At 38.1% G+C, this 26,931-nt stretch overlaps 1 protein-coding gene across 1 annotated transcript in view; it reads left to right on the top strand.

Moving 5' to 3' along the window:
- Positions 1–26,931, top strand: part of Usp32 (ubiquitin specific peptidase 32) — a 137,988-nt gene that overhangs the window by 98,934 nt on the left and 12,123 nt on the right. Inside the window, exons 22-28 of the mRNA XM_021212704.2 lie at positions 1,104–1,278; positions 1,708–1,859; positions 4,099–4,210; positions 6,355–6,566; positions 14,102–14,286; positions 17,371–17,457; positions 18,489–18,609. Of these exons, the coding sequence (XP_021068363.1) occupies positions 1,104–1,278; positions 1,708–1,859; positions 4,099–4,210; positions 6,355–6,566; positions 14,102–14,286; positions 17,371–17,457; positions 18,489–18,609 (1,044 nt within the window). The remainder of the gene's footprint in view (positions 1–1,103; positions 1,279–1,707; positions 1,860–4,098; positions 4,211–6,354; positions 6,567–14,101; positions 14,287–17,370; positions 17,458–18,488; positions 18,610–26,931) is intronic.

The raw sequence follows: 26,931 nt of genomic DNA, 5'->3' as shown, positions 1-26,931 counted from the left end.
TGACTTCTTTTGTGATTGGGTTACCTCACTAAGGATGATATCCTCCAGATACATCCATTTGCCCAAGAATTTCATAAATTCATTGTTTTTAATAGCTAAGTAGTACTCCGCCTATGATTTATGTAGTCTCAAATTCTTAGCCCCATTAACAGTGTCAAGTATGGGTTCCATCTTATGGAGCAGGCCTTCTATCCAATCAAAAGGTAGTTGTTTGCTCCCAATATGTTTGTGCCACTGTTGCATAAGTAGGTATATCTTGCAGGTGGGTCACTATTACAGCTCACAAGGTTCATAGCTAAGTAAGATAATTGTTTACTTTTCCTGTGGCTTTTATAGTGCCTTCCAACATTGTAAACATAAGTCAATAAAGGTGAAGCTTATAATTAAGAACCAGCTCCATTTCTCTATGTTCAGTGACATAAGAATGTGGTGTCTTGCCAGCACTTGGGAGGCAGAGGCAGGCAGAGTTCGATGCTAGCCTGATCTACAGAGAGTGAGTTCCAGGACAGCCAGGGCTACACAGAGGAACCCTGTCTCAAACAAACAAACAAACAAACAAACAAACAAAAAAAGAATGTGGTATCTTCAGCAATAGGGTCTTACATCAGGTTGAGGGTAACCAATAATAGTGACAATAACATGTAATGTTTGGGGGAATCTATGAGATAACCTTTGGCCAACAATTCAAAAAGATATAAGAAATTTGTGGAATTTATTTGGTTTTATTTGGTAATATATGATGTGTAATTGGAGCTCTCTATGAAGCCCTGGCTGTTCTGGAACTTACTGTGTAGAATAGGCTAACCTCAAACTCACAGAGATCTGCTTATTCTGCCTTTTTTTTTTTTTTTGCTTATTCTGCCTTAAGAGTACTAAGATTAAAGATGTACACCAGCCATGGTCTGCTTGGTTTTGAGTTTCTTATAAAAGCAATAAATGCAATGTTTTGACCACAAATATATGTGGCACAATTTAAATTTGAACAAGAGTGTTCCGTGGTTACAGTTTAAATCCAATGTACTCAGCCAGTATTTGTAGATTGTATTGAAAGGCTTATCTTTTGAATTTCGAAAATAAAATTTTATGATTCTTTTCCTTGATAGGCCTGGGACAACCATCTAAGGAGAAATAAATCAATTGTTGTGGACTTGTTCCATGGTCAGCTAAGATCCCAAGTCAAATGCAAGACATGTGGGCATATAAGTGTCAGATTCGACCCTTTTAATTTTTTGTCTTTACCACTACCAATGGACAGTTACATGCATTTAGAAATAACAGGTAGGTCACAGAGTTCTGAAAAACTGATTCTTTTTTTTTTTTTCTTTATTTAGTAGCCTGAATTCATAGTTATGTGTTTACAATGAGTTTTCATCAATATGAGAAGTCAGCATGTTAATAATCCACATTAAGGCACTATTTCAGGTTTCAAAGGTTTGGAGGCTGTTGCTGTGATCATTAATGCTTTTCTTAAATTCCAGACGTTGAAGAAACTTCAAAAAGCTTATAAAGCCAATCAGACATTTTTATCAGATAGACATAAAAAAAATCTTGTATTATTCAGTATTATTCCTAAGTTTTATTTTTAGTATTTACATTTAAAAAATGTAAGCTTGAATGTTTGCTATTTGCAAGTCAGGTATATATCCATTATGTAAGACTTTTATTGTAACCTGCATTTTACTAATAAAAGGTCTTTTTCTTTACTAGTAATTAAATTAGATGGTACTACCCCCATACGATATGGACTAAGACTGAATATGGATGAAAAGTACACAGGTTTGAAAAAGCAGCTAAGTGATCTCTGTGGACTTAAATCAGAACAAATCCTTTTTGCAGAAGTGCATAGTTCTAACATAAAGGTAATATCAATTGCTTTTTCTAGAAAATCTGATTTTATTCTTCAAAGATAGGTTTCTAAATGATTTCAGTTATTATGTTAATATCTTAGTCAATTTTCTGTTGATAGGCTCCCATAGTCCACATTAAGTTCAGCACCACTGTCTTCCATGTTCCTACTAGAATGGCCTGAGTTAATTCTCTAGGACCCATATGGTAGACAGAATTGACTCCTGAAAGTTGTCCTCTGACTGACACACATGAGGTCAAACCAGAACAAAAAAATGTTTCTCCTTTCCCCTTTCCTCTTTTCCCTTTCCCTTTCCCTTTTTATCTTGAGCCAGAGGCTCACTGTGTACCTCTGGCTGTCCTGGAGCTCACTATGTAAAACAGGCTGGCCTTTAACTCTTAAGAGTCTTGCTTCTGCTGAGATAAAGGCATTTAGCATCACACCCAGATTGTATACAATATTCTAATCAAAAAAATTTGAAAATGTTGTCTACCAGAAAAGAGAAATAATAAATGATGGTAGCATTTTGAGAGAAGGGAATTATCTAAGACTGTTTATATGAAGAGTAGCCATTACAGTATAGTGTTAAGATTCCCCCATCAACTGTCACTAAAATTTTTCTTTGGTTATTTTCTATATTTTAAAAAGAATTACTTTGTTTTAGTTTTACTTTAAATAATGTATATGTATATGTGTCTGTGTGTGGGTATATGCATTTAAGTGGAGATACCTTCAGAGGTACCCCAGGAACTACAGTTATCTGATACAGTTTCTGGGAGTTAAACCCAGGTCCTTTGGAAAAATAAGTGCTCTTAACCACAGAGCTATCTATCTGGCCCTTTTTCTTTTTGATGTGTGAGTGTTTTGCCTATGTGAATATCTTTGTATCGGGTACATACATGTCTGGTGCTTGCAGAGGCCAGAAGCTACAAGCATTTGTGAGCTGCCATGTAAGTGCTGAGAATCATCATTCTTGGGTACTCTGGAGGAGCAGCCAGTATTCTGAGCCATCTGTCTAGCTCCTTCTATATTTAGGAATATGTATTTATAAACATAAATCAGCCCTTTATACTAGAAACCTTTGTTTTAGCCTCTTACCCAGTCACAGATCAAAGATAACTCAGAAAATAAAATAGTGCGTTGAAACATGTTTAGATATTTTTCCTTTTCATTATTTCTTAAACAATAGTCTTTACAACTATTTACATCACATTTTTTTTCTGTTAAGTATTAGTTAATGGTGATTTAGATGAAGTGCATAAACTATATGCAATACTATTCCATTTTATAATAGACTTGCATCTACAGGCAGTGGAAGGTCAGCAAAGGTCATTGAATCTGCTAGAACTGCAGCTCTGGTGGTTGTGGACTGCACTGTGAGTGCTGAGGACCCATTCTGGATCATCCACAAGAACAACTGTTTCTCTTAACTAATGAGCTAGCTAGCTCTCCAGTTTCCATTGACCATGTTTTACTTTTCAAAATGCTAATAAATTAGAAAATAAGTAAATTCACCTTCCTCCTACCTCAACCTTCCAAGAAGCTATTTTTACAGACTCCTGTCCTCTGAACAGAGCCTCGCCAGGTTGACATTTTTGTTATTGTTGGGTTTTTTGTTGTTGTTGTTTGTTTGTTTTTGTTTTTTGTTTTTTTGGTTTTTTTTTTTGAGACAGAGTTTCACTCTATGTAATCTACCTAGCCTGTGTCTCACTATGTAGACCAGCCTGGCCTTGAACTCAAAGAGATTCCCCCTTCTCTGCTGGAATTAAAGATGTGTGCCATCACACCCAGGCTGAGTTGACTTTAAAAAAAAAATTTTTTTTAAGAGATCTGCCAGGGGCCAGGGTTTCCAGTTTAGATAGTTGAAACAAAAGGTAAAATTTTCAGGCACCCACAGCATGCTTCTTCCTGTGAACAGGGACAAGTGTTTTCTTTGGCAGGGTGGTGAATTGTAAGTTATTTTATCTACCGTTCACCTTCAGTTAGCCAAAGAAGATTGTTTTTACTAACGTCGTGGTTCATACCTTTAATCCCAGCAGAAGTAGAGGTAGGCAGATCTCTGTGAGCTGGAGATGATCTTGGTCTACAAAGTGAGTTCCAGAGCTATATAATGAGAACTTGTCTTAAAAAAAGAAAGAAAAAAGATGCTGTACATCAAGAGATAACTTTTCTACTTAGCTAAAACCTTTTCTTTCTTTCTTATTTGCTTGTTTTTGTTTTGTTTTGTTTTGTTTGTTTCTTTCTTTCTGTAGAACTTCCCTCAGGACAACCAAAAAGTTCGACTCTCAGTGAGTGGATTTTTGTGTGCATTTGAAATTCCTATTCCTGCATCTCCAGTTTCAGCTTGTAGTCCAATTCAAACAGGTAAGATAGAACTTGAGTTCCTTCTTATGAGTGCAGTGTTGAACATTGGTTTAGGGCCAGCAAAACGGTTCAGCTGATAAAGAGGCTTGCAGCCAAGTCTAATGACCTGAGTTTAGCCTCAGCACTCCTAAAGGAGAAAACTGAGTCCTGCAGATTGTTCTCTGACTTCCACATGCATACTGTGGTATGTGCTTATATACACATATGTGCATATATACATAAATATAGTCAACATTGGTCTAAGAGTTAAAACCTTTTTTATTATATGTTATGCTCAAAAGAGTTTTTGAGCCCAGAAGAAATCTTTGACTAGAGATTTTTCTAAGAACTCTAATAACCTTTTGACTCAGATTTTTCTTTTGATTGATGGAAAATCTAAAATTCAGAAACAGTAAACAAACCAAGTAGGTAGCTCTTAGCTAATATATATACCATTAACATTCATATCTAATAGTAAAATGGCACAGATGGTCTGAAAGAAACCTACTACCAGAAAATATAAACAAAAACTTAGCTGAGTAGGAATTTGTCATCTAGTTATTACATATGCTTTAATATGATTGGTCAATCAGTGCTTTTGGCTTCATATACTTTGTCCTTTTATTGTGGTACTAAGTGTCTAACCTAAAGTTTTAGACATGCTAGGCCAATGCTGTGCCTCTTAGCAGCCTGTTGTGTAAGAGTATTTTTCCAAGAAGATGCAAGCAAGATGTACATGTCTATTTACCCCAGAAAGTAAGCCATGGCAGATCAAAAGTATCGATAGTACCAAAGTCCAGTTAGGTGAACCAATAAGTTTTTATTGGTGTTACTACACGACTATTGGTAAGGGGTTACTTACAGGAGCAGGGATGACTCAAAAAAGCAGCTGCATCACCAAGAAGCCCAAGGTAGCCCTAGTGAAGACTCAAGAAATCTGTATTTCAAAGTTCTCTGCACAGCTTGAGGCTGCTCCCATAATCTGAGAAATCTCTGCACTCAGCAGATTTGCTGTTAAGTCTCCTTCCCCAAACTTACTGCTTCTATAAGGCTGCAAAGAGGCCTTCAAGAATCTCACAAGTTTCCACTTTGTCACACATGTGGTATTTTGTTTGTTGCCTGATCTTCTGGGCCTCCCCTTTCTTCTTGGAAGAGTGTTTCAACTAGGAGAAAAAATGCTATTTGAGACAGTGTTACACTGTGTGTCTCAGATTTGCCATGGTCTTACTGTTTAGTCCAAGATATCCTCAAATTTATGATCCTCCTCCCTCTGTCTTCTAAGTGCTGAGATTACATGTATAAACCTATTATGCCCAGGGATTCTTCCTTGACAGCTTATCATTAGGTCAATTCTCCTACTATAAAGTACTTCATAGAAAGTGAAGCTCTTCTCATTGTAACAATGATGGTGAAGGTGAGTCAGTAGATTATTTCATGTTTTCTGTTTAGTACATCACTGTTAAGTAATGGAAATTATTATCTCTGTCCTCCAATATGGTATCCATCAGTTACATAGGCTATCGAGCATTTGAAATGTAGGTAGCTGTTTAGACTGAACCTTACTCACTAAGGGAATACATTTTTATCTGAATTTTCATTTAAAAATTAACAACTAGGGGCTGGAGAGATGCCTCAGTGGTTAAGAGCACTGACTGCTCTTCNGAAGGTCATGAGTTCAAATCCCAGCAACCACATGGTGGCTCACAACTATCCGTAACAAGATCTGGCACCTTCTTCTGGAGTGTCTGAAGTCAGCTACAATGTACTTACATATAATAAATAAATAAATCTTTTTTAAAAAATTTAACAACTAGTCTAACAGCCAAATTGGATAGAATATTTTGAGAGAAATGGAGAGTTTTAAAAAAGAGGAAAGAGCAGATGAATGATAGAGACATTTGTGCACCACATACTCATGGGATTGTTGCAGAAGCTCTACTAAACAGTTACCACAGTTCTTTCTTTGCCCTTTAGCATGAGTTATAAAAATAAATTCTAAACTTTAAAATTGCCAATAAATTTAGAATTACTTGATCTATGCCTTCTCTCTGTCCTGAATTAGGAAAATCAACACTAGCAATGTTCAAGACTCAAAATACTTGAGAAAAGAGCGAACATGATAGTGATACAAGGTTATGATACTGTGCACATCTCTGCATTTATAGATTGCTCCTCTTCTCCATCTACAAATGGACTGTTTACCTTGACTACCAATGGGGATCTGCCTCGACCTATATTCATCCCCAATGGAATGCCAAATACAGTTGTACCATGTGGAACTGAGAAGAATGTCACAAATGGAATAGTGAATGGTCATATGCCACCTCTTCCTGATGACCCCTTTACAGGCTACATCATTGCAGTCCACCGAAAAATGGTTAGTTAAATATAATGCAACTTACTGTTGATCATGTCAGCTATCATTGGTGAAATGCAGTTATTTTGTCGCTTTCAAGTGTTTCTTGTACATACTCTCATTATATCATATATGCTTGTCCATGTCATATGCGATTGCTGTTATAGGAAATAACATTCCTTACTATATTTTAAGAGGCAGCAGAATGCTGGGTGAGAGGTGATGCCCACCTCCTATCCAAACACTAGAAAGACTGAGATGAGAGAATCATGAGTTGGAGGCCATAGACTAACCTGAACTAAATATTAAGACTGTGCTTCAGAGCTGGGCGTGGTGGCACATGCCTTTAATCCCAGCACCCGGGAGGCAGAGGCAGGCGCATTTCTGAGTTCAAGGGCAGCCTGGTCTACAAAGTGAGTTCCAGGACAGCCAGGGTTATACAGAGAAACCCTATCTCGAAAAACCAAAAAAAAAAAAAAAAAAAAAAAAGGACTGTGGTTCAAACATACCAAAACTAAGAGTGCAGGGTAGCCAGTACACACAAGTAATGCTTTTCTTTTGGGCTGATGAGATGGCTCAGCGGATAAGAGCACTGACTACTCTTCCGGAGTTCCTGAGTTCAAATCCCAGCAACCACATGGTGGCTCACAACCATCCGTAATGAGAAACAAATAAAAAAAATTTATGGGCCAGAGCGATCAAGGAGAAGGGAAGTGGGGAGTAATGCTTTTCCTAAAATGTGTGTTGCACATGTATAGGCTTATATATCTCTGTCATGTAAATGTGAGTTCCTTTGGAAAATATTTTATTATTACCATTGTGTGGTTTTTGGAGGATATAAGAATCTTTTTTTTTTTTAAGTTATTTATTTTATTTATATGAATACACTGTAGCTGTCTTCAGCTGCACCAGAAGAGGGCATCAGATTCCATTACAGATGGTTGTGAGCCACCATGTAGTTGCTGGGATTTGAACTCAGGACCTTCGGAAGAGCAGTCAGTGCTCTTAACTGCCGAGCCATCTCTCCAGCCCTGCAAGAATGTTCTTTGACAAGTTTTTTTGTAATTCTTCCTTGCTAAGCCAACTTCTTCCTTTGAAGGCTAATTTTAAATTTTTTTTAAATTAAAAAACTTGAGGGTGGGACTGAAAGAGATTGTTTTTTAGTTAAGAGTAGTCTAGAACACCGAGGTTTGAATTCTCGTATCTACATTGCAGCTCATAGCCTAGTGTTACTCTAGTTTCAGGGGATCCAGTGCTGTCTTCTGGACCTCCATGGGCACCGCATGCATGTGCTATACAAACATAACATGCGAGAAAAACTCCCATACACATAAAACAAAAATAAATCTTTTTTTTTTTTTAATGTGTGGAAAGGGGAGGTTGGTGAGATGTCTTCGTAGTTATAGCACTTGCCAGACAGCCATGATGAAAGTTAAGAGTTTGGATTCCCAGAACCTGTGTAATGCCAGCTGGGGGCCTTGGCTAACCAACTTGTCATTGCAGCTCAGAAGACAGACACAGGGAGTTCCCAGAGCAAACTGTCTAGCAAGACTGGCTGTGTCAGCAAACTTCAGGTTTAATCATCCCAGCTTGTGGAGAGCAGAGGCAGGCAGATCTCTGAGTGTGAGGCCAACCTGGCCTACAGAGGAAGTTCTAGGACAGCCAGGGATACACAGAGAAACACTGTCTGAAAAGACAAAAAACAAAATAAGAATCTGCTTCCATGAACTAACTGTAAGAGTGATCAAAGATTGTTTCCACCATCAACCTTGAGCCTAAATGTGTGTGCACACATATGAAAAAGAAAAAAAGTCTTGAAAACTGGTTAGTAAGTGATCGGGTCATAGTGGCAACTTAGAAAAAGAAAAAGAGAATTATACCAGTAATTGCACAAACTCTACTATAGCTCTAATTCTGCTACTGGATAATCAGTTGAACTTTGATATCAGCATCTTATAAAACAAAAGAGTTGGAGTTGTGTTTACATTTAATCCAGCGCTCTCGAGGCAGAGGCAGGTGAATCTCTCTGAGTTTGAGGCCAGCTTGGTCTACACAACAAATTTCAGGACAACTGTGACTATACAGTGAAACGCTGTTTTTAAAAAAAAAAAAAAATTAGCCAGGCATGGTTGTGCACGCCTTTAATCCCAGCACTCAGGAGGCAGAGGCAGGCGGATTTCTGAGTTCGAGGCCAGCCTGGTCTACAGAGCGAGTTCCAGGACAGCCAAGGCTACACAGAGAAACCCTGTCTGGAAAAAACCCAAAAATAATAATAATAATTATTATTATTATTATTATTATTATTATTATTATTATTATTATAATAAAATAAAATTAATAAAAGAGTCGGTTTGCTAGGTAACTTCTAAGAGCCATTAGTTACCCCTGCCACTGTTTGTAACTCATTCTTTGGCTAGGGGTTATTGTTTAGTAGTAGAGTATTTGCCTAGCACCAAAAGTGGGGAGGGAAAAGAAAAAGAGAACAAATTGTATCCTCATTTATTATATTTATCGGCTAAAATATACTACCCTGCTCATAAGAAGAAAATAGAAGTCATTACATACCTGTAAACTCAGCACTTAAGCTGCTGAAACAGGATGACCTTGAGTTCTGGCCAGTCTTGGCATACATAGTAAGACTCTGTTTTTAAAAAAACAAAAAGCAAAAATTGTTGGGATAGAGAGATGGCTCAGCACTTAAGAACATTGGCTGCTCTTCCAGACCATTGTTCAATTCCCAGCATCTACATAGCAACTCACACCTGCCTGTAACAGCAGTGGGCTTCTGGCAGACACCCTCACACAAACATACATGCAGGCAGAAAACCAAGGAACATAAAATAAAAATAAATTATATATATTTTAAATGTTTAAAGGGAAATTAGGAAAGAGGAGAAAAGAAAAGGAAATGAGCTTTGTGGAGAAACAATATTAGTGTGTTTAAAAAAAACAAGTACATTAATTCTTTAATTACATAAGAGAAATGACAATAAATGAGTTAATGTTTTATTTTTCAGGGACTTTTATAACAAATTAAAACAAGGTATGATTTAACAAAAATTCCTTTACAATCTAGAAACTAGAAGTCAGGAATCAAGGTGCCAAGAGATGACTCCCAAAAGACTCTAGCAGACTTTTCCTTGGCTCCTCTGCCTTCTGTTTCTGAGCATCCCTTAGCTTGTGGCTATGTAACTGCGCATTTCCTACCTGTTCATCTGAACTTTCCCTTCTGCCTCTGCCTTTCTCTTATAAAGATACTTGCCTCTTGATTTTCTTACATTATTTGATCTTATTTTAAGACCGTCAACTTGGGGCTGGAGAGATGGCTCAGCAGTCAAAGTGTTTGGTACCTAACACTCATGTCAGTGGCTCACAACCTCCTGTAAATCCAGCTGCAGGGTATCTAGTGTCCTCTTCTGCCTTCTACTGATACCTGAACAGATGTGGCATAGTCACTGATATACACATAGATATACACAAATAAAAATAATATAAACTGACTCTTTTTCAAAAAATAAATGAGGTAGGCAGTGGTGGCACATACCTTTAATCCCAGCACTTGGGAGGCAAAGGCAGGCAGATCTCTAAGAGTTTGAAGCTAGCCTGGTCTACAGAGTGAGTTCCAGGACAGCCAAGGCTACACAGAGAAACCCTGTTGGGGGTAGGAGGGTGGGGGGAGAGGTGAAAAAAATTGGCAGGGTGTGTGTGAAGGACTCATAATTACATATGTAAAAACTCTTGCCAAGTAAGATTGGGTTTACCAATTACAGAATTTAGACATAAAGATACCTTGGTGGCAAATAAGTACCATTTATCTCTATAAATACTTTAACCATATTTTTTAAATTGTGTATCTAAAACCCCATTTCAATACAAATAAACTTCATAAATCACACAGGAAGCATCTATATAGAAAACAATAGTGGAAATAGAATAATAGGGGCTGGAGAGATGGCTCAGCAGTTAAAAGCACTGACCACTCTTCCAGAGGTCCTGAGTTCAATTCCCAGCAACCATGGTGGCTCACAATCATCTGTAATGGGATCTGATGCACTCTTCTGGAGTGTGCCTCCAGCTACAGTGTACGCATATAAATAAAAATGACTAAATCTTTTAAGAACAACAGTAGTAAAAAAAAGGCGTTTTTATAAAAAAGAAAAAAGAAATAGAATAATAGAAATCTAAAATATTGGTGCTGGAGAAATTGCTCATTAGTTAAAATCCACTTGCTATTCTTCTGGAAGACTCAGGTTTGATTCGCAGCATCATGTGACTATTCACAACCTTCTGGATCTAGGATATTTGGCCCCATCTTCTGGTTTCTTTGGGTACCAGCCACAAACATGCCCAGACATACATGCAGGCAAAACACCCATAACACAGTATTTTAAAATTTTAAAAAACAAAGGGGCTGGAGGAATAGCTCAGCAGTCAAGAGTGGTTGTCTCCAGAAGGCCTGAGTTTGACTCAGGTCAGACACATAGTGGTCCACAACTGTCTGCAACTACAATCCCAAGAGATCTGATGCCCTTGTCTGGCCTCTACAGGCACTAGGCCCTCTTGTGGTCCACATACATATATGCAGAAAAAATACACATATAAATAAATAAGTGAATGAATGAATGGATGGGTGAATGAATAAATGGATAAATAAATAAATGTTAAGCAACTTAAAGTGATAATGTCAGAGAAATGGTTCAGTGAGTAAAGGTGTTTTCCACGGGACCTAAATTCCACCTCAAGATCACATAAAAGTGAAAAGAGAGGGGCTAGAGAGATGGCTCAGCAGTTAAGAGCACTGACTATTCTTTAGAAGGTCCTGAGTTCAATTCCCAGCAACCACATGGTAGGTCACAGCCATTTGTAGTGGGATCTGACCTCTTCTGGTGTGTCTGAGACAGCTACAGTGTACTCATGTAAATAAATGAATCTTTTTTTAAAAAAAAAAAAAAAAAGGTGAAAAGAGAGGGCTGGAGAAGTGGCATGGCTACTAAGAATATATATTGCTCCTGCAGATGACCTGAGTTAATTTCCCAGCACACATGTCAGGTGGCTCACAAGCCTATAATTTCAACACCAAGGTATCCTATGACCTCTTCTGAACTTCAAAGGACACCTAATCTCATATGTGCACAAACTTACATAGATACATATACATAAAAAAAAGTGGGGAACTACAGAGCTGGCTTAGTAATTAAGAGTGTATATTGCTTTTCTGGAGGATGTGAGTTCAGTTCCAAGTATCCATACCAGGCAGTGCACAACTGCCTGTAGCTCCAACTCCAGGGATCTGACACCTCTGGCCTCTGTGGGCATCTGCATATATGTGGTGCTCCCACACATACAAATGCACACACGAATGCATGTGTGCATGTGTGCGCACATACACACTTCAAAATAAATCAAATGATAAAGTAGGAGGAGTGATCCAACTCTACAGAGTTGTTCTTTAACCTCTGTGTACATACCATGGCACACACACACACACTCATGCACATATACATGCATACATGCAATACTGATTAAATTTAAAATTATAAATCAGGTTCTTGCACTAAATGTAAATATTTGAAGATGTTCTCTGCAAACTTACCCAGAAACGTGATGGACAATTCTAGTAAAAATGTTAAATAATGTGTGTATGCATTTTTCTTATACTTTTTTCATTTTGGTTTATGAGTATGGGTGTCTTGCCTTCTTGTATATCTTCACTCCATGTGGATGCAGTGCCCATAGAGGGTGTTGGCTCCCCCATTTGTGTGCATTCTTGTATAGGTATGAGTTCATAAACCAAGCACCAAGAGGAGTTAGAGGGATGGCTCAGCAGTAAAGAACACTTCCTGCTCTTGCAAAGGCCTTAGGTTCAGTCCCTAGCTTCTAGGCTACTCACAACTAACTGTAACTCTATCTCCCTGGGATCCACTGTTCTTTTTGGCCTTCTTGGGGACCAGACATACAAGTGGTTCACATATATACAAACACTCAAATACATAAAACAAGATAAATATTTAAAGAATAAACAAGATGTTCTTAAAGGGTAAAACATAAGAAGTGAGACTACCAAATTGCAATTTATTTTATAAGCTGACATGTAAGACAGTGATATTAATGAAATGAGACAGAAAAATCAGTGTAATAGAATGTATAAGACAAAAAGAATCTGTTTTCATACCCATGGAACTCTTCTAAGCCTCAGTCTCCTTAGGTAGTTCTGAGCTACTGCCATGCCCAGCTTGGAATAAAATCTTAATTAAAATTAAGTATTGTAACTAAGTTTAAGTTAATAATGGCAAAATAAAATACTTGAGAATTAACACACCTATAATCCCTTCATTTAAGAGGTGGAGACAGGAGGACTCTGAGTTCAAGACTATCTTTGACTACATATTAAGTAGAAGCCAACCTAACCTACATGAGACCCAGTGTCAACAAGTATATAGGGCTGGCAAGATGGGTTAGCAGTTGGGAGTGCTTGTTGCATAATCATAGGACCAGAGTTTGGATCACAGCTCACACATGACAGCGAGGTGTCCTACATACAGCTGTGGCTCCAGCTCTGGGGACAGAGGAGAGTAGGGGCAGGAGGAAATCTGGGATTTGCTGGCTTCTAGCTAGACAGGAAAGCACGGGTGCAGGAGAGATCAACTGATGCCTCCACCTGTGTGGACCCACACACAAATGTGCACAGACTCACACATATATTCATACATAAAATATTTTAAATAAGTAGTATAACAGATCTATAAGTCAACAGAAATATAATAGCAAAGGACAGATTAGAAACAAGATTGATTGACAGCTAAGTACAGTTGGGTGTGCACTAGGAAGTCTTTTACAAAATACTATAGATCTACAGAAGACTAGCCTTGAGAGTTCTGGATGGTTTGGGGTTTTGTTTGTTTGTTTGTTTGTTTGTTTGTTTTTCACAGCTGCTTTCTCCAATATCCTCCTTTCCTCTGACTAGTGATTATTTTCGTCGTTGCCACCCTGGCATTCTTTCTAGTTTTGTTTTGTTTTGTTTTGTTTTGTTTTCTAGACAGGGTTTCTCTGTGTAGCCCTGGCTGTCTTGGAACTCACTCTNTAGACCAGGCTGGCCTCGAACTCAGAAACTCGCCTGCCTCTGCCTCCCAAGTGCTAGGATTAAAGGCATGCGCCTCCACACCTGGCTGACATTCTTTCTAGAGAAAGACTAAGTATTAATTATTTTTAAAGAATGAGCTATGCAACTGTGAATAGTCTTTATATATGATTCATTGTTCATGAGATTTATCTGAAATCCTAGTTTAACTCTGAAATGAGCAGTACCTAAACCTTTCAATGGGTCTCCACTTTAAATGGTAGTTGTGTCATACCTTTAATCTTGGTACTTGGGAGGCAGAGGAAAATGGATTTCAGTGAGTTCAAGGCCTGCCTGGTTTACAGAATTAGTTCCAGGACAGCCAGGTCTACACAGAGAGAAACCCTGTCTTAGGGGTTGAAGGGGGAGAAAATTGGTATAAATATATGTTAACTGGAAGCCTGTCTTGTCGTCTCTCTTCTCTTGTTTGTACATATAGATGAGGACAGAACTGTATTTCCTATCATCTCAGAAGAATCGCCCCAGTCTCTTTGGGATGCCACTGATTGTTCCATGTACTGTACATACCCGGAAAAAAGATCTCTATGATGCAGTTTGGATTCAAGTATCTCGATTAGCCAGTCCACTCCCACCTCAAGAAGCTAGCAACCATGCACAGGATTGGTAAGTTCTGGGGCTAAGCTAAGTCCTGTGATTTCTAAATACTAAGAGTAACTTTTACGAATATGTGGTGATTTAAAAATAAGACCTGGGGGGCTGGTGAGATGGCTCAGCGGGTAAGAGCAACCAACTGCTCTTCCGAAGGTCTTGAGTTCAAATCCCAGCAACCATATGGTGGTTCACAACCATCCGTAAGGAGATCTGACTCCCTCTTCTAGAGTGTCTGAAGACAGCTGCAGTGTTCTTACATATAATAAATAAATCAAAAAATTATTTAAAAAAAATAAGACCTGTTTTATATATCAACTAATCATCCTAATATCTAATGATTTTTTTTTTGTTCTTTACTCTCACCTAAATTTTTCCTGTAATGCCTCAAGTAATATTCTTATCCTCTCTTGTAAACATCAAAAGTGAATTTACCAGGAAATTTAAATCATCTCAATTCTCTGAAATTTAGAATGGGAGTGATATATCTAGATATGTAATCATTGAGACTTGGTGTCCACTATCAAAGTTGAATTGCAGCTCATTATTTTGCTATTGTGGCAATAAAAAATTAGCTTCTGTAATAACAGAGTTGACAAAAGTTTGTTCCTTGTGATATTAGGATACAAGGTTAAGATGTGTCTTCAACCTGTGAATAATTCATAAGCAAATTACTTAATGGGTTTGTGGTTTTAGTAGAAGTGACATTTGGGCAGGATTAAATTTGAATTAAGGGACTTGTGGATGAGGACTTTACCCTGGATTTGCTACTGAACTGGGTATAGATTTTTGAGAAAAAGGACAGCTTTCCAGCATGGCAGTGGTTTGTAAGTGATTATGTCCTTTTGTGAAATGAGGAACTCACGAAGGGCAGGAATCAGATTAAACAGATAGCTGTTATGCACGTGGGAAGTGAATTTAAATGTCCTTTGCTGGAGATACAGGTGTCACCAACAAGTAGATTTATAAAGTCCTAAGATGAGGGACTATCGATTAAGAGAGTAAATGTTAGATGGAAAAATGTCCAAGACACAATTCCTGAAGCATTTCAACATTAGAAGTTAGGAAGGAAAAGGAAGCATCCAGTAATGTCTGATCAATCAAGACTAAATGGTGAACACCTTTAATTCCAACATTCAAGAGGCAGAGGCAGAAGGATCTGTGAGTTCAAGGCCAACCTGGTCTACACAGCTAGTTCCAGGCGAGCTGGAGCTATATAGGCCCTGTCTCAATAAAAAGCAAACAATCAAAAGGAGTAAATGGTTAACCAAAAACAGATAGATAGATAGATAGATAGATAGATAGATAGATAGATAGATAGATAGATAGATGAGCAATTGTTTGAAGTCACAGAGACTGAATAAGAGTGAACACTGCTCACTGTGTTACTAAACAAGAGTAAAGAGTACCAACCCAAAAATATTTAATTGAATTATACAAGCTTTATTTTCTGTCAGACAGGGTTATCTCTCTAAGGATATCTCTCTAAGGTTATCTCTCTAAGGGATTTGAGAAAATAGCATCAAACACAGGAGAATGTGGGGTGTATATTAACACTAAAACTGAAAGACTGGGTGTTTTCAAGGCTTGGGAGATTTCAGGAGGAATTTTGGTTATATAGAAAATTAGCTGAACATTTCAAAATTATTTGGCAGAACATCTGCCTATCTCTGCCACTCAAAGTGCTGGCCTTAAATTAAAGGCATGTGCCACCATACATCTGAATGTCTTTACTCTTCAAAAGTATCTGTAAGAAAATATAGACAGGGGGCTGGTGAGATGGCTCAGCGGGTAAGAGCACCGACTGCTCTTCCAAAGGTCTCGAGTTCAAATCCCAGCAACCACATGGTGGCTTACAACCATCCGTAACAAGATCTGATGCCCTCTTCTGGAGTGTCTGAAGTCAGCTACACTATGATTACATATAATAAATAAATAAATCTTTAAAAAAAAAAAAGAAAAGAAAATATAGACAGAAAACAACAGAGAAACAGGATCTAGGGAGTAGAAGGGCTTTCCCTGCAAATACCTGTGCTAGTCAGAGTTGAAAGTGAAGGCTTATTTTGGCTCATACTCCTCAGTTTTTTAGTCCATGATGCTCTGCGCCTTCTGTGGTGTAACTTGATGGGGAGTATGCAGTTGAGTAACCTGCTTACTTCAGTGAGGCCAAGAAACGAGGTTAAAAAAGGACCAAGATCCCAACCAATATCCACTGCAGGATGTGTAACCCAACTTGTTTCTCTAGGCCTAGACTCCTAAAGGTTCCTCTGCAGCTCAATAGTGCCACAGTCTGGGAACCAGGCCTTTAATATATGGTCCATTAAGGGACTTAGAACATCTCTTATGAAGCTAAGCCTAGTGGCTCATTCCCATGATTCCAGCTGCTCCCCAGGCTGAGGCAGTAGGATAACAGTCTTAAGACCTTCTCAACTGCTATGAGTTTGCAGCTAGCCTGGGCAACTTAGTATGCCCTATCTCCAGATAAAAATGGAAGAAGATCTAAAGATAAAGCTCAGTGATCTGGTGCCAGCCTAGCAGGCACAATAGCCTGGGTATAATCCCTACTGCTGAAAACTGTATCCAACTGTGATAGGGGGGTTAGGGTTATCTTAGCTTAATATCTGCTTTGTCCTCTGTTAGGGTGCTCCTTGATCATTTTTATTCCTTTCTTTGGATGCTTGGATGCCTTGGTTTGCTGCTCACTTGCTTTGAATGTGCTAGTAGTCATTTGGGTTATACAAAAAGAGCTCCTGTGCCAGACACTCGGGAGGTAGAGCAAGTAGACCTCTGTGAATTCGAGACAGCCTGGTCTACAAAGCAAGTTCCAGGACAGCCAGGGCTACACAGAGAAACCCTGTCTTGAAAAACAAAACAAAATAAACAAACAAAAAAAGAAATTGGACTATCAAAGACTTTTGAGTGGGTTGAGGATATAACTCAGTTGGGAAAGAGCTTGTCTGGCATACAAAAGACCTAGGATTCACTCCGTGACATTACTTAAGCCAGGTGTAGTGGTGCACACCTGTAATCTCAGCAGGGTGGAAAGTGAATCTTCCTCAGAATAACACTTCTTAGACGTTGGTGTGTTTCTTCTTACAGTGATGACAGCATGGGCTATCAATATCCATTCACTCTCCGAGTTGTGCAGAAAGATGGAAACTCCTGTGCCTGGTGTCCATGGTATAGGTAAAGTCACCTATAAAACCAGTCTCATAGAGTCAGTTTCAAACGTAATACTTTTTTATAAGATTCCTTGATTTAGAATGTAATCATGAATAATAAGAAGCTTGATATAAACATGAGAATTGTCCGTCTCTTCTTTGTGAAATCCAGAGTACAAGTTTGTTTTTCAGGCATGTTGTTTTACAGATTACATTCCACTCCAAATTTTATTCTAAATCTTGGTTTTGGGTTTTGGGGGTTTTTTTGTTTGTTTGTTTGTTTTTGTTTTTTGTCCTTTTTTTTTTTTTCTTTTTTTGTTGTTTTTTTTTTTTTTTATTTGTCCTTTTTAAATAGAGTCTCATTTGTGCTCAGGCTGATCTCAATCTCCAGTGCTCAGCCTCCTCAGACTGAAGCATTGTGGCTTCAGTCATATATACATGTCTTTTATTAGTCCCAAATATTCTTTCTGAGCCAGTAGAACATAATCTGTTCACTAACCTGGCTGGTAATCTTTCCTGAGGTTTTACAGGTCTTTGATGGGTCATTGGTGCTACAGTAGGGACAGTATCTGATAGCACTGAAGTCAGCTTTTAGGAAGCTGTAGTAGACATAACAATAAACGAAGTGTGGTAGCCATTAGAGCTGTGACTATGTCTTATTGTCATACCTGCCTCTGTAAATTTGTATGCATACCTACTTAAGGTGCTATTTTACAAGAGATAGCATTGTTATATCTCTCATCTTTAAGCATTATAGAAATGAATTTATAATTTCTTTCAAGTCAGTTTATATCAAATACCAGCTAGTTTCTGTATCATTTTATTTGCCATAAAACTCGTATCTTTCTATATATTAACAACTGTTAAGTGCTTTATAAAACCAAAGACTGGACATTATAAACATGATTCCTGAAATTCTTAATATTACTACATCTGTAAGATTCTAAAGCTAGAATTTGACAAATTATGAAGACAAGAGACATTGAAGAATATTTCTAATTGAGAACATTTTAATTCCTTATTATTTATTCCTCTGTGAATGCTTTCCCCTTTTAGATTTTGCAGAGGCTGTAAAATCGATTGTGGAGAAGACAGAGCTTTCATTGGAAATGCCTGTATTGCTGTGGATTGGGACCCTACAGCCCTTCACCTCCGCTATCAAACATCACAGGAAAGAGTGAGTGCTGGGGGTGGCCGTAAGGTGGTGGGTAATGTTCCCCAGTTTAACTGTATCATAACAAACTAAAGTCAGAAATACAGCTGGCTACATTCTCTGTGGTACTTGATATACTGACATTTTTGCTTGGCTTCCTGCCCCCCAAGTTCTAGAATCAATTGTATTAGGGTATTAAATGTAGAAATATCAATAACAAATCTTGGAACAAAACAGTGTTATTAAGTTTATAGGTGGTGCTAAAGAAATGGCTCAACAGGAACACTTCTACTCTTGGAGAAGACCTGGGTTTGGTTTCTAGTACCACATGCCAGCTAATAGCAGGAGTTTGCAGCTCCTGTTCCAGATGGTCCAGTACACTCTTCTGCCTTCTAAGGGCACTACATTCTCACAGTATTCAGCCCTACACGCCAGCCAAACCAATACACACAAACAATCTTTTTTTAAAAATTAAGATTTTTAAAGGAAGTTTGAGAGGCTAGAGAGATGGCTTAGCAGTTAAGAGTATTTGCAGTACTCACAGAGATCCTGAGTTCAGTTTCAGCACACACATCAGTTGGTTTACAACCCCTTTGTAACCCCAGCTTCAGTGAACCCAGCTTCAGAGGCTTTTATGGCCTCTGTGCAGATATGCACACCAAGAAATACACATAACACATAAATAATTTAAATATCAATATCTTTTTAGAATATTAGGTAAGGCATATCTGTAATTCCACTGGGCATGAGCAGGCCTCTATATTAAAATCCCCAGCATCTAATAAGAAAAACCCCAAAAGAATTTAATGGAGATGTAAACAAAATCAAAGGGGTTTCTAATGGATTGTACTGAGTTTATTATATGCCTCTTAACTTGTCAGAAATTTATTTATAGAAGGTATTTTCTTTAGGTAAGTCAATAATAGTAACTGATTTTTCTGGCTCTTTAATATGTTTATTATTTTTTGGTGGGGCATATATATGTAGATGTTAGAGAACAACTTGAGAGAGAACATATTTCTCCTGCCATGTGAATCTCAGGATCAAACTCAGATCCTCTGGCTTGGCAGCAAGCCCCATAATTTCTGAGCCATTTTACCAGCTTTAATTTACTTTTCTGACTTTTTATGCTGCTTTGGAATGGGAGGACTACCAGTTTCAGACCTGCTTCCTTGTTTAGATCCCCAAATTTACCACTACAAACCCAGATCTTTGTACCCAAGAGTGAATGTACTGTGGATTTGTTGGGGGGGGGGGGGCGCCCTGGCTGGCCTGGAACTCATTCTGTAGACCAGACTAGCTTTGATCTCAGCTTCTGCCTCCTGAGTGCTGGGATTAAAAGAATGTACCACCACTGCCTGGCATACCATGTACTCTTACCAAACAAACAAATGGTCACTATGCTCAGCTGGGCAAAGTAGTATAACCCTAGCACTCAAGAGGTGGAAGCAGAAGGATCAGGAGTTCAAAGCCTGGTTTGAATGTACAGCAAGTTCAAGGCCAGTCAGTGTTACATAAAATCTTGTCTCAAAACAGGGAAAGAGGAAGAAAGATACTAGGCTAAAAGCTAAGGAAAATGTGAAAAGACATTATAGGTCAGGCTCACTGTAGCAAGGCATTTCAGAAACTTTAGCCATGCTTTCTTTGAAGATGGAAAATTTCAGCAATGGACAAATTTACAAGTCTCTGTTGTCACAAATTATAACAGGACATTATCCTGACAAGGATCCTATCAAAGATAGATTATTTAGCCATCTGTACTACTTCCCCCTTTTAACAAGCCTGTTGTGCAATCTGAGACGCTATAAAGGACATCACTTACAGGAAGCGCCTACGTGCAACCTGTCACTCGCACCCACTTCCACTTTCAGTGATACAACACAGTGGGAACTCTGGAGCTATTGAAATTTCTCATCTTACTGGGGGATGGAAACATGACTAATCTGGCTCTTACTAAATGTGGTTCCTGCCCCAGCTTAGAAGGTCATGTAAGAGTGTACTACACAGTTGGGGTTATCATTCACTTGTGTTACTTTTATTTCAGTGATTTCCCAGCTAGGAATTTTCCTTGGGAAATAATATTCTGTTCACTATGTAGCATCTTTTAAAATAGTAAATGATTAGAAATGTGTTTATTCCATATTAGAATTATGGTTAAATAAAGTATGATGTATTCTTTATATAATTTACTATGTAGTCACTGAAAATGATTATTGATTTTTTTACTACATAACAAGATACCAGTTTTCTAATTTTGTAAAACATTTTTAATATTTTATTCATTGATAATTTCATAGATGTATTCAGTGTATTTTGATCACATCCCCCCTCAACTCCCCTCTTTCAAGCTCCTCAAGACTTTCTACAACAGGTCTCTTTCTCTCAATTTTGTGTTCTCTTTTTTTTTTTTTTTATCTTTCTATGTATTTAGATGTTTTGCCTACATCTATTTCTGTGCATCACTGTGTTCCTGGTACTCACAGAGTCCAGAAGTTCCTTGGAACTCAAGTTAAAACCATTTTGAGCTGCCATTGGTTCCTGGGAATTAAACACCAAATCCTCTTGAAGGAGCAGTCAATGCTCTAACCTGTTGAACCATCTTTCCAGCCCCACTTTTTAAGAGTGTGTGTGTGTGTGTGTCAGTCAGAACAAAGCTCAGGAATTGGTTTTCTCCTTCTATAGTGTGGGTTCTGGGAATTGAACTCAGATAACAGACTTGTCAGTCAGTGCTTTTACCCACTGAGCCATCTCATCAACCTAACACACCAAGTTTTATGGGTAAGGTTTTGGTTGTTTTTGTTGTTTAGCATCAAGTGATTTGTTTGTTTGTTTGACTAGTTGTCTGCTTTTTTTGAGATAAAGTTTCTCCGTGTAGCCCTAGGTGTCCTGAAGTTCACATAGACCAGGCTAGCCTCGGACTCACAGTGCTAGGATTAAAGACACCACACCTGACAGAAAGCTACAGGTTTAGAACCTGCACTCCAGACTGCTGAGAATCATTTGGGCTTTTTAACACCCAATAGTATGGACTGAGAGTGTAATGTAGTTTGTAGAGTGCTTGCCTTGTATGTATGAAGCCCTAGCTTTGACCCCTAGCACTAAATATCAGGCATAATGACAGATGCCTATAATCCCATCACTGTGGAGACTAAGGCAGAAAAATTATGAGTTCAAAGCTTACCTGGACTATATAAAGTAAGACCCTGTCTCAAAGATGGGGGAAAAAAAAGGAGAGGACTAAAAGAAAAATCTCTGAGTCAGCCTCCCCTCCCCTCCCCTCCCGTGTGTCTGTCTGTGTGTCTCTGTCTCTGTCTCTCTCTCTCTCTCTCCCCCACCCCCAACCCCTGCATATGTAGCCCCCGCTGTCCTGGAACTCAAGTTGGACTTGAACTCTCAGAGTTTTGCCTGCCTCTGTCAAGTGGTAAGATTGATTGAAGGCAAGCTGGGCAGTGGTGGCACACGCCTTTGATCCCAGCACTTGGGAGGCAGAGGCAGGCAGATTTCTGAGTTCAAGGCCAGCCTGGTCTGCAGAGTGAGTTCCAGGACAGCCAGGGTTACACAGAGAAACCCTGTCTCGAAAAACAAAACAAAACAAAACCAAAGATTGATTGAAGGCTTGCACCACCATGCCGGGTCAATATCTTGATGTTGGTTTCCTTTTCTTAAGGGTATAGGACCATAAATTGGTCAGCAGATAAGGGTACTGAACAGCAAGCCTGACAGCCCAAGTTCAGTCCCCAGAACACACATAGTAGAAAGGAGACAACTGATTCCTGCAGATTGTCCTCTGACAGCCACATATACTGTAGCCAAAAAGACGGGTAAATAAAGCAAGGAAATTTGTTTTAGAAGAATATGAAAGACCAGACAGAGTTTTGTTCACTTTTAATTCCGGAACTAGTGAGGCAGAGACAGGCAGATCTTGATCTACATAGAAAGTTCTAGGCCAACCAGAACTATACAATGAGATTCTGTCTCAAAACAATTAAAAAAAATTTTTTTTGTTTAAAGATTTATTTATTTATTATATGTAAGTACACTGTAGCTGTCTTTAGACACTCCAGAAGAGGGAGTCAGATCTTGTTAAGGATGGTTGTGAGCCACCTTGTGGTTGCTAGGATTTGAACTCTGCACCTTTGGGAAGAGCAGTCAGGTGCTCTTACCCGCTGAGCCATCTCACCAGCCCCACAACTTGAAATTTTAATTAATATTTATATTGCTTATATATTTTACATATGGGGCTGTAAAGGTGGCTCGGTAGTTAAGAGCATTTACTGCTATTTCAAAGGACCCAGGTGGCTCACAACCACCTGTAACTCCAACTCTAAGCAATCCAAACACTCCTGGACCCCACAGGCACCTGAATTCATATGTGCACATTCACACACACATATACATGATTTAAAATAGAATAAAAACAAAAGATTTCTATGTTTTTAAAAAGGTTTGAAGAGGGTGTTTATAAATAATATATTATTTGAATAGTAGAGGATCTAGCCATGGATCCCAAGAGGTAAAGTAAATTTTTATCATTAAGGGAAATTGTATTGATAAGTGTCACAAAAAATTTTATCAATCTTTCAGTCCTCAACTACTTTCATAGTCCCAAGTAGTCAAAACAAACAAACAAACTCAGCATTCTTTACTAGTGTCATAGCATGTCATAAAGCATCCCTGATTAAGAGAATAAACATAAAATTTCACTGGCTATGAAAAGAGAGACATCACAGATATTTTGTACACTTACGTTTCTGCAAAGCAGACAGCCCTGATATAGGGTTGGTTTGTGTATGTTGATGTTGGGGGCCAGAGGTCAGCCTCCGGTATGATTTCTCAGTAACAGTCTACCTAGTTTTATTTTATGTGTTTGCTTTGAGACAAGGTCTCTCATTTAACTAATCTGAAATTTAACAATTAGGCTAGGCTAGTTGACCATGGAGCTCCAAAGATCTGTCCTTCTGCCTTCCCAGCACTGACTTTTCAAGCACATGTCACCACACTTGGGTTTTGTTTTTGTTTTTAGAGATTGAACTCAAGTTCTCATGTGAACACATGGCCAGCATTTTATAAACTGAGAACTATCTTCCTAAATTGATATATTTTTTGTTTTATTGAGACCTGATCTTACTGTGTAGCCCAGGCTGGTCTTAATATAGTGATCCACTTACCTCAGCCTCCTGAGTGCTAAGATTATAGGTGTGTATCTCCACCCATGTTTCTGTAGCATATCCACTTTTCCTTAAGGTGACCAGCTCAAAAGATATTGAGAGAGATGGCCACAGTAGCACTTTTTTTTTTTTTTTGGTTTTTCAAGACAGGGTTTCTCTGTATAGCCCTGGCTGTCCTGGAACTCAATCTGTAGACCAGGCTGGCCTCAAACTCAGAAATCTGCCTGCCTCTGCCTCCCGAGTGCTAGGATTAAAGGTGTGCACCACCATGCCTGGCTGGCACATTCTTAATTCCTGCTCTCAGGAAGTTCTAACAGGAAGATCAGGAGTTTGAGGCCTCCTGGCTACCTAGGGTGGTCAGTGCAAACCCTGAAGTGCATAGCTCTCACAGAGAAACAGAAGCAGCCTGAGAAACTGTTTTGTTACTATGTATTTGTTTTCAGAGCCAGTCACCCAAACAAATTATCTTTTTAAATACAAAAACATTCTTTTCCCCTCAAGTTCCTCTAAATGGAATTCTTTAGACCAGATAGTAATACATTAAAGCCTTCATTGCAGGATGAACTCCAACCTTGATAGATAGTTTATTGACATATTTGACAGCCTGTGACTCAGCTATCTCCACTGTAGGGAAAAATTCTCACCAGAAAACCTGGAGTAAATGAAATGGCCAATTTATAATTCAAGCAGCCCAATGTTCCCAAGAGTTTAGGTAAAGCTAACACTTAGGAAATTGCCTTGGGTGAAGATAAGCAGTTCACCCGTGAGCACTGGGAACTTTAACAGGAAGAAGCAGGCAGGCATTGCTGGGTTTGTAGTCCAGGCTCTGCCTTGGAAGAAAAACTTTAATATTTATATGTGAAGTCTCAGATAGCCTTCATGTCACTGATGGCATGCCTTTCCTACCTTCTTCATAATAGAGACAAGCAAGTCTTGTCTCAGCTCATAGTTCTTGATTGCTTGTTGGGTTTTAGGCAAGAGTATGAGATTGGGGAGAGAATCCTTGACTGCTGCTGCCTTGGTCCTTCTCTCAGTCCTCTGTTCTACTTCACCCTTCCCACCTTTATGCTCCTCTTTCTTTTTATTTGCACTTAAGATTTTCCTTTATGATTTTCCTTTAGAGATTGAAGCCAGAGCCCCCAAAAGACCCTAGGCAAATACTCTACTACTGATCTACATTCCTAGCCTTGGCACTCTCTTCTGAAACTTAACTCCTTCTTGTCCCAAAGCATATACTGGTTCTCTGGACCCAAAAGTTTTGGCCAGAAATTAAAGGTTGTATCAACAAAACATTATTCTTTTAAGTTTGCTTTTCATTTTCTTGCCATCACAGAAAAAGAACATTCATTAAACTAAGGTGACTCAATGGTAGACTACCTGCCTAGTATTCATGAGGGATTCAATCCACTTTACTCTCCTATACTCCCTCCAAAACAACAGAGTCACTAAACATAATGATCAGTCTGTTACATATGGATATGCAAATGAGTTTTATATTAGGGTTTAATGTCTAGTATATTGTTTTCTCATGATGAGAGTTTTTTTCTTTTTGAGGATTTTTTTCTTATTTTTTTTATAATTTAAATGCATTTTATACATCAAACATATTAATAACATTGAGTATTTTGAGAAATAATACATAAAAAATTAGTTCAACTTTTATAAATCATATGCTTTCATATCCTAAAAATATCATTGATGAATACTTAATACTACCCATAACTGAGGATCCTGTATCTAATGTTGAATACTAAATTATTTCAAAACATATAAAATATTCTTTGGGAATTAAGCATAGTAAAAGAGTATACAATGTTAAAAATGAATCACTATGGAACATATTCAAAAGCCCTTATATGATTCCAACTGACACAGGAAGAGAGTATTTCAAATGTATTTTATATCTGTGTACATTGTCTAACAGTCAGTTTACTTAAAAAAGATTATCAGTGTTTCTAGGAGAGAAATTATTCTATCAGTAAGTATATTTTAAAAATTTCAAAATAGCAAAAAGTATTTGAAGTTAAACATTAAGAAAATGCTAATTTCAAGCACAGTCAGTTTTGGGGAAGGTACCGTAAAGAAGTTACATTCTTTTGCTTTAGGATGAAATGTTCTATAAGTATCTGTTAGATCCATTTGATTCCTAACTTCTATTTGTTTCACTGTGTCTCTGTTTAGTTTCTGTTTTCCATGATCTGTCCATTGCTGAGAGTGGGGTGTTGAAGTCTCCCACTATTACTGTGTGGGGTGCAATGTGTGCTTTGAAAAGTTTCTTTTATGAATGTGGGTACCCTTGCATTTGGAGCATAGAAGTTCAGAATTGAGAGTTCATCTTTTTTCCTTTGACCAGTATGAGGTGTCCTTCCTTATCTTTTTTGATAACTTTTGGTTGAAAGTTGATTTTATTCATTATTTTGGAGAAAAAAGTTGCATTCTTTTGCTTTAGGATGAAATGTTCTTTAAGTACCTGTTAGATCCATTTGATTCCTAACTTCTATTAATTTGACTGACTGTGCTTGAAATTAACATTTTCTTAATGTTTAACTTCAAAGACTTTTTGCTATTTTGAAATTTTTAAAATATACTCCAGCTTGTTTCTTGGGACCATTTGCTTGGAAAATTGTTTTCCAACCTTTTACTCTGAGATGGTGTCTGTCTGTCACTGAGGTGCATTTCCTGTATGCAGCAAATTCTGGGTCCTGTTTACATATCTAGTCTGTTAGTCTATGTCTTTTTATTGGTGAATTGAGTCCATTGATATTGAGATATTAAGGAAAAATGATTGTTACTTCCTGTTATTTTTGTTGTTAGAGGTGGAATTAAGTTTGTGTGGCTATCTTCTTTGGGGTTTGTTGAAATATTATTCTTGCTTTTTCTAGGGTGTAGTTTCCTTCCTTATGTTGACCTTTTCCATCTATTATCCTTTATAGAGCTGGATTTATGGAGAGATATTATGTAAATTTGTATTTGTCATAGAATATATTATTTTCTCCACCTATGGTAATTTGAGAGTTTTGCTGCGTATAGTAGCCTGGGCAGGCATTTGTGTTCTCTTAGGGTCTGTATGACATCTGCCTAGGATCTTCTAGCTTTCATAGTCTCTGTTGAGAAGTCTGGTGTAATTCTGATAGGTCTGCCTTTATATGTTACTTGACCTTTTTCCCTTACCACTTTT

This window comes from Mus pahari, chromosome 14 (genome assembly GCF_900095145.1).
Source record: "Mus pahari chromosome 14, PAHARI_EIJ_v1.1, whole genome shotgun sequence".
Lineage (NCBI taxonomy): Eukaryota > Metazoa > Chordata > Mammalia > Rodentia > Muridae > Mus > Mus pahari.
The sequence above is the reverse complement of the archived record's forward strand: the minus strand, read 5'-3'. Positions and strand labels throughout refer to the sequence as shown.